This window comes from Grampus griseus, assembly GCF_964374135.1.
Source record: "Grampus griseus genome assembly, chromosome: 2".
In the NCBI taxonomy this organism is placed as follows: Eukaryota; Metazoa; Chordata; class Mammalia; order Artiodactyla; family Delphinidae; genus Grampus; species Grampus griseus.
In genome coordinates, this window is record NC_139018.1 from 47,504,700 (window position 1) to 47,520,561 (window position 15,862).

Below are 15,862 nucleotides of genomic sequence, written 5' to 3' on the forward strand. Positions count from 1 at the left end.
TTCTATTAATTCTCCTTAAGTCTTGCCTCAAAAATGGCAGTTCACCTTGACAAACCCAGTTTATCCACCCAAATTCTTTACTATTAATGCATGGAAAAAACCCAGGAGCTTGGAGGAGGAAAAGGATGAGTACGAAAAATAAAAATAAAAGTATATTGTCTCCTTTCTCATACTGTGTTCAAAGCATTTCTTTTCCACTTGCTGATTCTCCCTGTGGAGGTTAGTCATCAGCTCTGTTTCATCTCTAGATCCCAGCTACTTGGAATCTGAAATGTTAAATGGAGCAGCATACTTCAGATTTCTTCAAAGTGCCCTAATTTTATGATCCGGTCACTTAAATAAGTCTGATAAAAGAACATAGTTTGTATGAGTATATCTTTGAGTCTGTGTCAATTCTCGAGTATCAGTCTAGGATATTATATATAGAAGTATTTTTTGCTAGCTTTAAAGAGTGGTAAAATTCTAATTAGTAATAACAGAAAATTGTTAAACTGTTAGAACACTTTTGTATTGTAATCTTCCAAAATGATGATCTTTTGAGGTTCATTGGAAGAAAAATTGACTTTTTAAATATACTGTGACATAAAACATCAGCATGTTTTGTTATCAACAAAGGTTATAAATTCAATTCAGTATATATACTGTTGTCATGAATTTCCAGCCATTTTATTTATTATTTAGTATTATGTAAAGCATACATTCATGTGTTAAAATGTGACTTTTGACTTTGAAGATTATGGGAAATTCTGTAGTACATTTGAAAATTATCACTGGTCTTAATGAAAGAACATCTGCTGCCCAAAAAGCTACTGTTGTTGGAAAAATAACTCAAATTTATAATACAAAGATAAAAAGTATTACAATTTTTTGATTATTTCACTTCTTACCTCCAAGCTTTTGAAATGTCATATTTTATCAATCTGAGGGGGGAAAATAGCTTTTCCACCTAAGTCTTCTCATGTACATAGGATAAAGCCTTGACTCTTCATATTGTTAGAAGATTTTGAATATTCCTTGTGCAGATAGTACTGTGCCAGTTACTTTTGTGAAAGAAACAGACAGGGTTTTGGCTCTCAGGGAGTTTTAAACCTTTGGGGATGACAAAGCCTGCAGATGAGAAGTTACAAAGAGTAAGTACAAGGTAACAAAGTAGACAGTGCATGTTAAACATTCTGAAAAAGGATGTACAATAGAGTATTTATTGTACAATAAATTGTACAATATTTTTGTACAATTGTACAAAATTGTACAATACAATTGTACAAAATTGTACAAATTGTACAATACAATTATTGTATACAATAGAGTACAATCCCGTATTTAATAATTTAAAATAATTTTAAAGTACTATATTCAAGAACTCTTTTTAAGTGCTCTGGGGAATTCCTAAGAAACTTAACAGAGTTATTGCCTTGAAGGACATAAAATACTAATGAAATAAAATAAAATACTAATGAAATAAAATACTAATTCCTTTTTCTTCTGCCCTTATCTATGTCTTGGTTAGGGTAGTTATTGCCACAAATACACTGAATATATTTATTATTCTCTCCTTATTAATTATCGTACTAATCTCAAAGTAAGCATTGAATTAAAAAGATCTGTTGGGGCTTCCTTGGTGACACAGTGGTTGGGAATCCGCCTGCCAATGCAGGGGACATGGGTTCGAGCCCTGGTCCGGGATGATCTCACATGCCGCGGAGCAACTAAGCCCATGTGCCACAACTACTGAGCCTGCACTCTAGAGCCCGTGAGCCACAACTACTGAAGCCTGCACACCTAGAGCCCGTGCTCCACAGCAAGAAAAGCCACCGCAATGAGAAGCCCGCACGCTGCAAAGAAGAGTAGCCCCCGCTCACCGGGACTAGAGAAAGCCGCGCGCAGCAACGAAGACCCAACATAGCCATAAATGAATGAAGGAATGAATGATCGATTGAAGTTTAGCATAACTTTTTTATCATTCAAAGAAAGATAAACCCCCAAAGTATAATTATGTGATTTAGATTTCATTTTCTCTGAGAGTTAAAATTAAAAATGATTCTCTTCCCACCCCACCTCTTAGGCTAGGAAATGTTTATCTAGCAGCCTAACAAATGAAAGCTAGAAGTTCACTGGGGATGAATCATACAAATAAAACCAGGCCTTCAAATAAGTAAATTTGTAAATACTTAAAAGTACTAGAGTAGTATTTCCCTCATTTTATAATTTATCTATGCAAGCAGTAATCAGTAAAAAAAAAAAAAAATGGTTGCACTAAATGGGTAGTTCTGCACCTGCTCTAGTCAAAAAATGCATAACTTCAATCCAGTTATGAGAAAACATCAGACAAACTCAAATTGAGGGACATTCTACAAAGTAACTTACCAGTATTCTTCAGAAGTGTCAAGGTCATATTTAACTAGATGGGGGGAATCCTTTCACAATGTATGTCAAATCAACACAGTATACACTTTCAATGTCTTATAATATTGTCAATTGTACCTCAGTAAAGCTGAAAAAAATTTTTTAAGTGTCAAGATCATGAAAGACAAGGAAAGACTGAGGAATTTGTCGTAGTTTAGGGGAAACTAAGGAAACATAACAAAATACAACATGGTACCCTGGATTGTATCCTAGGACAGAAAAGGACATTAATAGAAAAACTGGAGAAATCGGAATAAAGTCAATATTTCAGTTGATAGTATTATACCAATGTTAATTTCTTAGTTTTGACAATTGTACTATAGTTATGCTAACATTAGGAGAAGCTGGGTGAAAGATATTATGGTAACTCTGTACTATTTTGCAACTTTTCTGTAGGTTGAAAATTATTCCACAATAAAAAGGTGTTTTGTTTTTTCTTAAGGCCAGTAGAGAAATTGAAATAGTAAAAAATATTTAGTTAATCCAAAAGAAACAACAAAAGGAGAAACAAGAAACACAGACAGAACAAAGAAAATATATGGGAAATGGTAGACCTAAATTCACCCATATCAAAACTATAGTAAATATAAGTGAACTAACACTTAAATTAAAAAACAGAGATCGACAGATTTGCTAGGAATGCAAGATCCAACTGTATGCTGTATAGTAGAGTCACATTCAATATAAAATCACAGGTAGGCTGAAAGTAAAAGAAAAAAAAATGGACTTTTTACTGTTCAGGCTAATTTGGTGTGCTATGACAGCACAAGTATTAGTGGATCTCTAAGGATTTACAGCATTTAACAATTTGGCATGTAGTGTATATGCCTGTCCTATTGCTGGATAAGGATATCCCAAACTGTGAATATATCATTTCAAAAGTCTGAAAGGGGGAGGGCCGGGGTGGGGAGAGGGAAGGAGTATTAACCCTTTCTAATCGGCTTTTCTTTTCCTTTCTCTTTGGTGACTAAGAGGACTCCCACCTTCTAGCATTTAGTTATCAATTTTTATAAATGTATTTAATTTAATTTCTCTGAGATCCAAGAAGATTGACAGAAGTTTTCTCATTATAGTTGGTAGGTTTGAGATGTGCAAACCTACTTCCCTTGCGGTTGAGATTATCTAGGTTGCCAGCTTTTATAGAGGGAAAAGTTATAGAGTTATTCTATTCTAGGAAGTAGTATATCATCAGCAACCCCCCCCCCTTTTTTTTTTTTCTTTTTTTTGTGGTACGCAGGCCTCTCACCGTTGTGGCCTCTCCCGTTGCGGAGCACAGGCTCCGGACGCGCAGGCTCAGCGGCCATGGCTCATGGGCCCAGCCGCTCCGCGGCATGTGGGATCCTCCCGGCCCGGGGCACGAACCCGTGTCCCCTGCATCGGCAGGCGGGCTTTCAACCACTGCGCCACCAGGGAAGCCCAGCAACCCCCTTTTTTTGATACTCTGCTTTCAGAATTATATAATGAAGAACATTTCTTTAAGAGATGAATTATAGTACAGAAATTTATTGAAAACACTGTATTTTAGTACTTAAAATCTTTTTCATTGCTTTGTAAGACTTTAATACATAAATGAAAAGTTTTATTAAATGTTAGCATTTAATTAGCATTTTAGTTGCATTTTGTGTTTATGCATACTTTTGCTAACACTATATAAGAATTCTTAACTAAAACTTTATTTTAGTGATCCTTGTTGGAATGATAGTAAACCTTTTTGTCTCTAGTGTACTTATGGTGGTACTTATCCTTTGCTTTGGGTTGAAAAAAAGTTAAGCTCTCTGTGCTAGAGGATGTTGTAACAAAGCAAATGATTTTCAAGTGAAAATAAGAATTAAATATGAGAAGAAGGTAAAGAAGCATGTCTATCCAATTTTGTGAAAATTTTTAAAATATGTTTGTGATTTTAGTATATTGGGGTGTTTGGCTTTATGTTAATCCTTAAATTAGTATTCCTTTAGGGGAAAAAAAGCCTTTCATTTTTGTATCTTGACTAACTTTTAGAAAGTGTTTATGTAATTTTAAGTGTGATCAGGTGGTCCATGTGTTTCCCACTAGTTCTTTTTTAGTAAATGCGGAATTGTTTCATGTTAGTTTTACTAGTAGAACTATAAAATCTAGGTTTTGTTTGAGCAGTACAGTCTCAAGTTTATGCCAAGTTTGATCTACTTTGTTATGTTAGCTTTTTCCTAAGGATTTTTTTTGTGTGAAAATGTTTCTTGCAAGTGATACATCTACTCCTCAGTAACTGACCAGAAGGCACATGAAAGAAGAAACATGTTCAGTGAAGAAAATTACTTTGGTTGTCATTTTCCACCCCTCTGTGACAATGAGATGTTTTCATAATCCTGATTTTACAACCCAGTTTTTAATTCTTGTCTATACTTTTTTATAGTCATCTAATTACATACAGTTAAAGTTAGTAAGTGCCTCATAAGCATTTCTCAATTACCTTTATCACATATATCTTTAAATATACCTTATCTGTATGTAACAGCAGGTTTCTTTTTTAACTTCTAGTACTATACAACGGGAATTAAGTATTTTTGTATTTGAGCAGTGTTTAACCTTTGAATGTCACATTAATGTAGAAGGGAGTGAGGATGAAAATCAAATGTATTAGAACATAAATTTAAGCTAAATCATAAAGATTCTGTGATTAACTGAACGGTAAAGAAAATGATTTTAAGATTCAATTCTAAGTGGATTTTAAAATAAATGCTTATTTAAAATGTAAAGAAATTTATTGATATATAACTAGCAATATTTGACAGGGAAAGAGTTGACTTTAAGGTTATCTACTGATTTACCAAATACCAAGTCTATGTCTGGCTTTACTCTGTTGTCTGCTTTACTCTGTTGTCTGTTTTACACTTACAAGATGTCACAGCATACATTTTTACTAATGACTTTTTTTTGTCATTCTATTGCTAACAAATCTTTCATTATTTTGTCACTAATAAGTCAGTTCAAAGTAGAGCTTTCAACTTAATTTTTTGGGGGAAAAGTTTCATTTTTAAAAGTATTTTAACAACTTGAACAGAGTTGTGAAAAGAATATTTTGTTCTGTGGGAAGGCTCTATTTACACTTCAGTAAGGGAAAGCATCTAGTGGAATGTATACTGTGGTATCTTCTTAGGAAAGCTTCATTAGATGGTTATTTATTGCATTTTCAGTTTGCACATCAGATGTTGGCTGTGTCATAGTCACAAATTTGGTGAGAGTAAATAACCTTAGTATTGTAAAGATGTGGTTTATAAATCTCTTATGCGTACAAAAATGCTGTGTTCTATTTTTTTATTCCATCTATACAAAGACATTAAAAATGGTGATCACATAGTTGTCTTTAATTGATAAATTTAGATATCATTTGCCTTTTTTACTTTCAGTAAAAGTAGAGCATATATTTGATAAACATTATTAAACTAACATTTTGCTGCACTGATTTTTAATTAGGAATTATATAAATAAAGCATTTAGAATAATGTTTGTCAAATACAACTCACTTTTTAAAGTTAATACAACAAAAAGGCAAACCTCATTTAAAATTTACTTTGAAGCTCAGTGTTTTTGCTTTCTTAGTTGTCTACCACCTCCCTCCCTTCTCCCTCCCTTCTCTGTTCAAATGGAGAGGATATAAGGAGAGTACAGATGCGGCAGGTCTTAAACGAAAGCGTTCCCAAGGTACAGTAATTGTAGTTTTACTTCTCCATGTAGTTATATTCCTGGCTTGTAGCTTTCAGTTGTGATTATAGCATTCGGTTGTATTTAGAGCATAGAAATTACTAGTATTTTAGAAATGTATCCATTGTATTATTTTGCTTAGTGTTAATTATAAGTGGTGTAAACATTTGCAAACAATGTGTATAGTTCAATAATGGGATATTCGCCAATATTAAGATGCTTTAAGACAACACAAAGGTTTAGAGAGAAACAAAATTTTGTTGGCTTAACTTGGTCTTATAGTTTTAATGTTTTAAGCATATGTTGCTCAAAACTATTTTAACAAAATGCAGTTTTGAAACATTGGATTAAAAGGCTTAAAGTACTGACTTGGATCAGACATAGAAGTAGAAAAAGAAATAATTATTAAACTCTTGCAAAAGATTTTTTTTAATTTATGAAAAGTTCTTTTATTTAAAACCTGAGTTTGTACACTGGTTTTATGTTTTATTTGCAACTGAAGATGTTATTCATGTTTGTTATGTTAATTGCATCTTGGTCTTGTGTTCAATATTAGTAATGTGTCCTGGCAGGTAAGTAAGATATAAATAGATTTTTCGTAAGTTTTTGAAGTGGCATTTGTACCATAACTCAGAAGTACATTTCCCTGGCAATGATTTGCTTTTCTATGTATTCTAGTAAGGAATAGCTTTTCACAAAAATGTCTTATGATCTTAGATCTTGACCAGGACTCCATCCTTTCATAGTTAGCATCTTCAAATCAGGAGAGTTGGACTCTGTCACTAACTAGCTTTGTGGCAAGTCACTTAATCCCTTTGTACCTGTATGTCTTTATATATAATGGGAGATATTTTTGCCTAAAGAGGATTTTAAGAAAATAAATTAGGCATAGTGATTTGAAGGTGGCTCGTTTTCTGAAGGTATGTGAATTTTTCTTACCTCTATACAAGAGATAAAGAGGAAAAGTTGAAGTCCTTCAGACAATAAGACATCAAACTGTGAATTGGTGGACAAGTTTTGACAATTTTCTTAACTGTTGCTTCCACAAACGTTACTACATTTGTGACATGTGGCAAGTACTGTGCTATGACTGTGTTTGGTGCTAGTGATACAAAATGACCAAGGTATGTCCCTGCCTCACAGAGTTTGCGTATTCCTGAAGGATATAGGTTTGCATTTTTTTTTTTTTAAAGAGCTCATTTTCACCAAGCATACCTCGGTTACAGAAATGAAATAACCATACTAATTTGAACATCATAGTAGGAAAAAATTTATTTCTTGTTAAAAGATCTTTCAACCTTGGAGCTCTGTTATGGTGGGCAATATCCAGTGATAACTGGCTTTAGTATCCGTTCCAAAAATACCTTATATTCTAATAAATTAGATGATTCTCTTCCCAGTTTAAAGATAATTTTTTTTTCATCTGAGTCATGTTTTTATCTTGTGCTGAGTGAAATTTTCACAGATCAAAAAATAAAATCAACAGAAGAAATGAAACTTAAGTTTCTATGTCAACTGTACTGAGAACTTTCATGAAGGTGTATATCCCTTAGTCCTAAGGAATGGCCACATCACCTGGGAAAGCAGTTCTTTAATAATCAGAGGATATTTCCTATAGAGGTTAAAATTATGGTAGTTAAGCCAGTTTATTCCATGTTGTTCCAACAAGTTGCCTTTTCCTGTAGCATGCTTAATAACTTATAAAGTCCCTATCCATTACTTGTTTCACATCAATATATGTTTCAATGAAATAGTTTTTTATTGAACTGAGTTAAAATATTGATTCAAAAAATCTGTGTATTATAATTTTCACACAAATGAAGTTTGTCTTGGAGACCTTCAAATTAGTTTTTCCTTTTGCAACAGCTATTCATAGTTTCAAGCTGAGTCGAAACCACGTGGACTGGCACAGTGTGGATGAAGTGTATCTTTATAGTGATGCAACAACATCTAAAATTGCAAGAACAGTTACTCAAAAACTGGGATTTTCTAAAGGTATTTGTTAAATATTACTAGAGTTTGTCAAAATGTTGGGAATCTAACTTTTTCTCTTATGTTCAAAATAGATGATCCAGGTTTTATTTTTAGTATTTTTTAAGTATGTATTAAATTTAGTGCCAGTTACTACCCTGTTAAACTCTTTTTAAGGTGACTGAGTTAACATGTGTTCATTAATGAATAATTATATATTTAGAATGGTCTGGCAAGATTAATAAATACACTTTTTACTTATAAAAGCACAAAAGCAGTCAAACCTGAGGCAGTGCTGTGAAATAAAACATGGCAGTTGAAATATAGTGTCAGTAAAGATGAAGACTGGACATTTTTCAGTGGATCTAGTGAGATGTAGGTCATCGGTGACTTAGATGGATTGCTGGGACAGAACCAGATTGGCATGGGTTGAAGTTTAAGTAGAAGTTGAAGAAATGGAGGCAGTGAGAATAGATAGCTCTTTAAACAAGTTCGACTAAAAGAAAGAGAAGAGGGACTGGTACTTGGGGAAGAGGTGAATGCATTATGAAAAAATCTTTCAAAAATTTTTTCTAAGTCTGATAATTTTTTTACTGTCTTATTTTTAATTCTTTGATAATAGATGTGCTTGAATATTTACATGTTCATTAGTCAGTTGTATTTGTTTTGTGAGTTACTTTATCAACATCTTTAGCCCATTTTGCTATTTGGTTGATTCATTTCACTTTTTGATGAATAAGTTCTTTTTGTATGCTTACGTAATTAACTTATTACTGTGTGTCATATTTTGCAAAAACTTTCGCAGTTTGTCATTTGTCTTTTATCTTTGCTTCATGATACATTCATTATAGAGAAGTTTTTAATTTTTATGTGTTCAGTTCATCCTTTTTTCTTTCCTTTTGCCGTATGGTTTCTGGCTTCGCTGTCATGTCCAGTTCAGCAGTTTATATTAGAACTGATCAATACTTATCTTACAAATTTTATCCCCCCCAACCCAGTGAAATTTTTTCATAGTATTCCTTTTATTTCTTTATTTTTTCAATATATTGTGAAAATGCTATTTCTGTAATAAACAATAAACTTAGAATCATAATTTTCCTACAGCGTCAAGTAGTGGGACCAGACTTCATAGAGGTTATGTAGAAGAAGCCACATTAGAAGACAAGCCATCACAGACTGCCCATATTGTATTTGTTGTGCATGGCATTGGGCAGAAAATGGACCAAGGAAGAATTATCAAAAATACAGCCATGTGAGTTCTTTGATGAATACATTCTCCATCTAGTCAGAGTCCAAACTTCTGTCCAGGCTATAATAGAGTTTAATTGTTATGCCACGTGCTTCTTCAGTACCAACTATTCTATCTGTTTAAGTTGTAGAGTAAGTTTCTGGACCAGATTTTGAGAGTGATTATATCTAGATGATGATGATGATATTTATTTGATTCTTTTTCCTCCATAACATGGAGAAGAGGTTTAAGAAAGCCTTTTTAACTTAATATATTGTTAGTTTACATTAAACTGAGGTTGAAAGCAAGAAAAAAGTCTGGTTTGAAGTTTGTATGTTACTCTCTGAATTGCAGAAACTGAGAATACTGTATAATTATGAAAAAGCTAAGAATTGTTTAAGTTGCCAGTCAGCAGCTTAACTTGTCCAAGTAATTACAACCAGAGGAAATTGAACTCTAAATTTTACATGGAGAAGAAACAGTGGGTGCTTTGCCAACACACCAGGCCTGTTATTTACCGCGTTTATTTATATTCAGCTTTATTCTAAAAAATTTTTAAGATGTTGTTGGGGGGAGGGATGTTTGTATTTGTGCTTCAAAAATGTTGAGGACTGTGTAAAAAGGAAATTTTAGAGTTAAGGGTACCACCACAAACTTGGCTCTGAGCTAGCACCCAGTATAAAGAAAAATCTTATCAGATTTATAATATGATGAGAACAAATCAGTTGTTGAGAACACAGTTTATCAGGTTCTGAAGCTTCAAGTAAGTGTATTTCTTGAGTCCTTATAAAGCAAATACTGTGTGATACCAGGAACTGTGTCCTCAGCAGTATCTCTATAATAATACAGTGTTCTGTTTCACTTTTTATTGTAATACCTCTTAATGCCAGCTCATGGATTAAAATAAAAATACAGTTCAATTTGGAAAAAAAACTCTTTGTCAGATACTTCTAGGCCATCCTGATCCTTGTCAATCTCCATAGCTTGTATTACAGAGATCTCTTCCCTCTGATTCTGATTTTATTTTCTGACGATTTGCACATTACTTCCCACAACATTTATATTATGTTCTGTGTCAAGATGCTAATTTTCTGCTTGGTTATCTAAGGAACCTGAGAAGTAGTTTTAACAACATGTTCTCTCTGGAGCTATTGATAATTGGAAAGGTACCAGCTTCATTTCTTTGGGTGCAAGTGAGGGAAAACTTAACTCAAAAGGAGGATTCAGTAGCCCATAAAACTGACAAGTCTAAGATTTGCCAAACAAGTCATCAGAATCCAGTTGCTATCTGTTCTACTTGCCTTCATTTTTGAGCTATTTTCAGACGTCTCCTGTGGTTCCAGATGTGGTTTATATCATCTTGTGTTCGAATTCAAGAAGAAAAGTCTTTTTTTCCAGAAGTCCCTGCTAGTCTATGCATTTCAGTGACTGATGGTGTCACCTCCAACTGCCTGAGTCTATGCATGGCCATGGTCTGATCTGCAAAACTTGTCATCACCCTAGAATCAGATGGAAGTTGGCTTCATCATAACCATAGGGAGAGGTAGAGCCACAGATAAAAATCAAGAGCTACCACTGGAAGTAGGATGAGTAAATATAAGGTGGCTCAAAAAAAAGTGTTCAGGGCTTCCCAGGTGGCGCAGTGGTTGAGAGTCCGCCTGCCGATGCAGGGGACACGGGTTCGTGACCCGGTCGGGGAAGATCCCACATGCCGCAGAGCGTCTGGGCCCGTGAGCCATGGCCGCTGAGCCTGCGCGTCGGGAGCCTGTGCTCCACAACGGGAGAGGCCACAACAGTGAGAGGCCCGCGTACTGCAAAAAAAAAAAAAAAAAAAGTGTTCACTACAGAGAAGATGGCCATCATTTCTGCAGAGACAGGTTAATTTGATGGGAAACTCCTCACATAAATTAGTAATTGATGGAAAATATTCAAATAGAAAGGAATTCTGCTCAATAATAGATGGGAAAGTTCAAAGGATTTCTTACCCTTCCCCGGCTTTCTACCATTCCTAAGTTAGTTGTTCAGGACTTTAAAGAAAGTAAAATTAACTTCATCCTTGTCATTGCTACTCTGAAGCTTGCTTGTACTTACGATTTGATTTGTGAGACTACTGTTGAAATGAGCAACATAGAATAAGGGGTTACCACACTCCACTTCTTTGGCAACCTGCTGTTCTCTGAGGATCTCTTGAAATCATGTCCCAGAGGCCTGGAAATAGAGATTTTCGCCTCTTACCTTATTTTAGTGAATGTGCAAATGAATTCAAACTGGATTTAATCAATTTTGTTCCAGCAAAATATGTTTATTATTTAAATGAGTTGAGAAGAAAGTTTATAGACAACTTCTAGGAATATCAGAATTGGTTTACTAAAAGAGATGAATGTATTTTAAATACAATTGGATTTACTTTTTGTGGCATTTTAGTACAAGGGAAATCTTTACTGAACTTATATATCTAATAGAATAAATTAGTAATTTTATTTTTTAATATCTTTATTGGATTATAATTGCTTTACAAATTAGTAATTTTAAAGCTACAATTTTAGAAGAGTAAAAAGAGACTTTTAGTTCAGCCTGGCAGATTTAACACATAGCTTATCTTATTACCTCCTAAAACCTCACTGAAAATGATAGCAAAATAATTTTTTAATAAATTGCTGTAGACCCATAGGTACAGAAAAAACTGGGAGGACACAACAAACAAGAATGTCAACAAGATTTATTTTTTGAATAGGAAATACATTCACATGGTTCACAAATCAAAATAGGAAAATGTATAGAGTGAAAAACGTCTGACTCCTTTCCTGTCTCCATCTTCCCCCAGTGTCACTCATCCTTGTGTCTCAAAGCAATGTTTTTTATCTTATATTCTTCTGGAGTTTCTTTAGACAAAATACAGATTATTTTCACTCATAAGGCAGCATACTATATACACTCTAGACATTGCTTTCTTATGTAAAAAAATGTATCTTGGATATTATTTGCATGATTTTCTATTGCCCTCCTTTCATATATATGTGTAATATATATATTATATATAATATATATATTATATATATTATATATATTACACATATATATAATATATATTCTTAAAACCAGTTAGTTTATCAATTGATTGTTTTCCTAATTGAGAATTATAAAGACTTTTTTTTTCAGAGCTATTTAATGATCCTTAATTAAACGGTAATTCTCAGGTGCTATTAATCTCTTCCTTCCTTTTTCAAAATATGAACTAAACATTCACTGCCTAGTGGGAGAACATGGAAGTTTAATAAGCTTAGAACTGAAATCATGAGTTTTGTGCATGGCATTACAGCTGCACAGTAATGGGTTAAGTCTGAGCTGTAGGATAATATTTTTAAATCATTCCTTTTTCTTGTTTCCTCCATCCCTCCTTGGTCTCAGTGTTTCTCATGTAGTCAAGACCTATATATTTAGGAAACAGATTTTATTATTTTTAGTAAGGCAATAGTAGGGACATAGCGTGTGCGTTCTCTCTCTCCCGCTCTCTCTGTCTCTCTCGCTACCTATCTATTTGTCTATCTCTATCTCTGTCCCTCCCTTTTTTCCTCCATCCCTGATTATCTTCTTTCATCTTTCTTTCCTTTCCTTTCCCTTGCCCCTCTTTTGTGTGTGTGTGTGTGTGTGTGTGTGTGTGTGTGTGTGTGTGTGTCACTCCAGTTAATTACAACCAAGTGATTTAGTAGACATACCTGCTTGCCTAAAGTATCTACATATGTGGCCATTTGAGAACTATGATAGTGATCCTATGGAGTAGAGGATTGTCTCAGTTTACTGTAGAAGAGGACAGTATTTTAAACAAATGTAGTGTTTGAGTTTATAAGTCAAAATCAGGGTTCTTCAGCCTCATCACTATTAACATTTTCGACCAGGTAATTCTTTGCTACGGGTGGCTAACCTATACATTGTAAGATATTTAGCAGTATCCCTGACCTCTACCCACTAGATGCAAATAGAACCCCTAGTTGTGACAACCAAAAATGTCTCCAAAAAAAAAAAAAAAGTCTCCAGACATTGTCATTGTCCCCTGGAGGGGGGAAAAAATAAGTATATGCATGTTTGAGAACCACTAGCCTAAATGAACTTCTTTATTATTTTGTACATTCAGACAGCAACGTACATACCACTTCCTGATTATTATATCATAATGAAATATATATGAGCTATATAGCCATCAAAAATGAATAAGTGCATAGAATAATATTAGAAATCTTAAAATATATTCCTTCTTGTATATGTTCAAATTTGTTAAAGCTGAATACTTGAAAGATGGCAAAAAAAAAAAACTTTTTAGAATGTGGTAATAAAAGAGTCTGAAGTTTTGGCTATCATCTTTATTTTCAGTGATGTTAATGGAAGCAGATTTTCTTTTTCACAACCTAGAATCTATATAGACTTTTTAAATGGCAACTTTGGTGGTAGATAATCAATAAAATATAATCATATTGTAAATAATGCTTTAAAAACATACGAGAAGGACTTCCTCGGAGGCGCAGTGGTTAGGAATCCACCTGCCAATGCAGGGGACACGGGTTCAATCCCTGGTCCAGGGGGATCCCACATGCCACAGAGCAACTAAGCCTGTGCGCTCCACACACCACAACGAAGAGTAACCCCCGCTCGCTGCAACTAGAGAAAGCCTGTATAGCAATGAAGACCCAACATAGCCATAAATAAATAAATAAATAAACAAATAATTTTAAAAATAAAAATATACTAGAAATAGAGAAAGATAGACTTTTAACAAATAGTGTGTTGGCATAGCTAGGCAGCCATATGGAAACATTTAAATTGGGCCCATTTTTCACACTAAGATAAATTTCAGTGGGATCACATTTGAACCTAAGAAATGAAACCATACAAATACTATGGATTTAAAAGGTAGGATTGAGGGGAGTTTGAATTCTTATGTACCTTAGTAATAGAGAAAACTGTCCTAACTATAACTTGATCCAGAGACCTTAAGGGAAAATATTGATAAATATATAATCCCAAAAAAACCATATGGCAAAAAAAAAGAAATAAGACAAACTGAGAAAATCCATTTGCATCTTTTATCACAGATGAACAGTTAATATCTCTAAATATAAAGAACTTCTAAAAATAGAGGAGGGCTTCCCTGCTGGCACAGTGGTTAAGAATCCGCCTGCCAATGCAGGGTACACAGGTTCGAGCCCTGGTCTGGGAAGATCCCACATGCCACAGAGGAACTAAGCCCATGTGCCACAACTACTGAGCCTGTGCTCTAGAACCCATGAGCCACAGCTACTGAAGCCTGTGCACCTAGAGCCTGTGCTCCACAACAAGAGAAGCCACTGCAATGAGAAGCCCATGCACCACAACGAAGAGTAGCCCCCGCTTGCTGCAACTAGGGAAAGCCTGTGTGCAGCAACAAAGACCCAATGCAGCCAAAAATAAATAAAATTAAAAAAAAAAGATCCCACAAGCCGTGCAGTGTGGCCAAAAAAATCAATTGTATTTCTACACTAGCAATGAAAATTAAAGCATTTCCACTCCCTATAGCATCAAAAAGGATAAAATACCTAGGAATAAGTTTAACAAAAGAAGTGTAAGATTTCTACACTGAAAACTATAATACACCATTGAAAGAAATTAAAGAAGACTTAAATGAATGGAAAAGGCAACCCACATTTGAGGATTAGAAGATTTAATGTTGTTAAGATGCCAGTACTTCCTAAATGGATCTACAAATTTCACCACAATCCCTATTAAAATTTCACCTATCATTTTTTCAGAAATTGACAGGCTGATCCTAAAATTCACATGTAAATGCAGGGGACCCAGAATAGCCAAAACAATCTTGAAAAAGAATAAAGATGGATGACTTACCCTTCCCAATTTCATAATTTGCTACAAAGCTATAGTAATCAAGACATTGTGGTACTGGCTGGCCTGTAGATAGACCTAGATCAATGGAATAGAATTGAGAGTTCAGTTGATTTTCAACACGAATACCAAAATAATGCAATCAGGAAAGAATAGCCTTTTAACAAATGGTGCTAGGACACCGGGATATCCCCATGCAAAAGAATGAAGTGAAACCCCTACCTTATACCACATACAAAAATTAATTCAGAGTGGATCAAAGACCTAAATATAAAAGCTAAAACTATAAAACTCTTAGAAAATATAGGAGTAAATCTTTGTGATTTACAACCATTGCCTTGGGTTAGGCAATGGTTTCTGATATATAACACTAAAAGTAAAAGCCACTAAGGAAAAAAAAAGATAAATTGGGCTTTGTCAAAATTTAAAACTTTAGTTCTTCAAAGAACACTATCAAGTAAGTAAAGACAACACACAAAATGGTAGAAAATATTTGCAAATCATAAATCTGATATGGGTCTAGCATCTAACATATATAAAGAACACCTACAAATTCAATAATAAATAACCCAATTTTTTAAATGAGTGAAGGATTTGAATAAACAGTTATCCAAATAAAATATACAGATGGCCCATAAGCACATAAAAAGATGCTCAGTATTATTCGTCATTAAGGAAATGCAATTCAAAACCAGAGACATACCACTTCAT

General features: G+C 34.1%; 1 protein-coding gene across 5 annotated transcripts in view; it reads left to right on the plus strand.

Annotated features, from left to right (window-relative positions):
* DDHD1 (DDHD domain containing 1) overlaps positions 1–15,862 on the plus strand; it is a gene marked incomplete at its 5' end in the record, with an annotated part of 91,385 nt that overhangs the window by 40,734 nt on the left and 34,789 nt on the right. For 3 of the 5 annotated variants that reach the window (XM_082649003.1, XM_082649001.1, XM_082649002.1), the window contains 2 exons: positions 7,948–8,076; positions 9,157–9,304. In XM_082649003.1, the coding sequence (XP_082505129.1) occupies positions 7,948–8,076; positions 9,157–9,304 (277 nt within the window). Of the gene's footprint in view, positions 1–5,979; positions 6,082–7,947; positions 8,077–9,156; positions 9,305–15,862 lie in introns of all 5 variants that reach the window. The other 2 variants (XM_082648999.1, XM_082649000.1) reach the window with 1 other exon arrangement.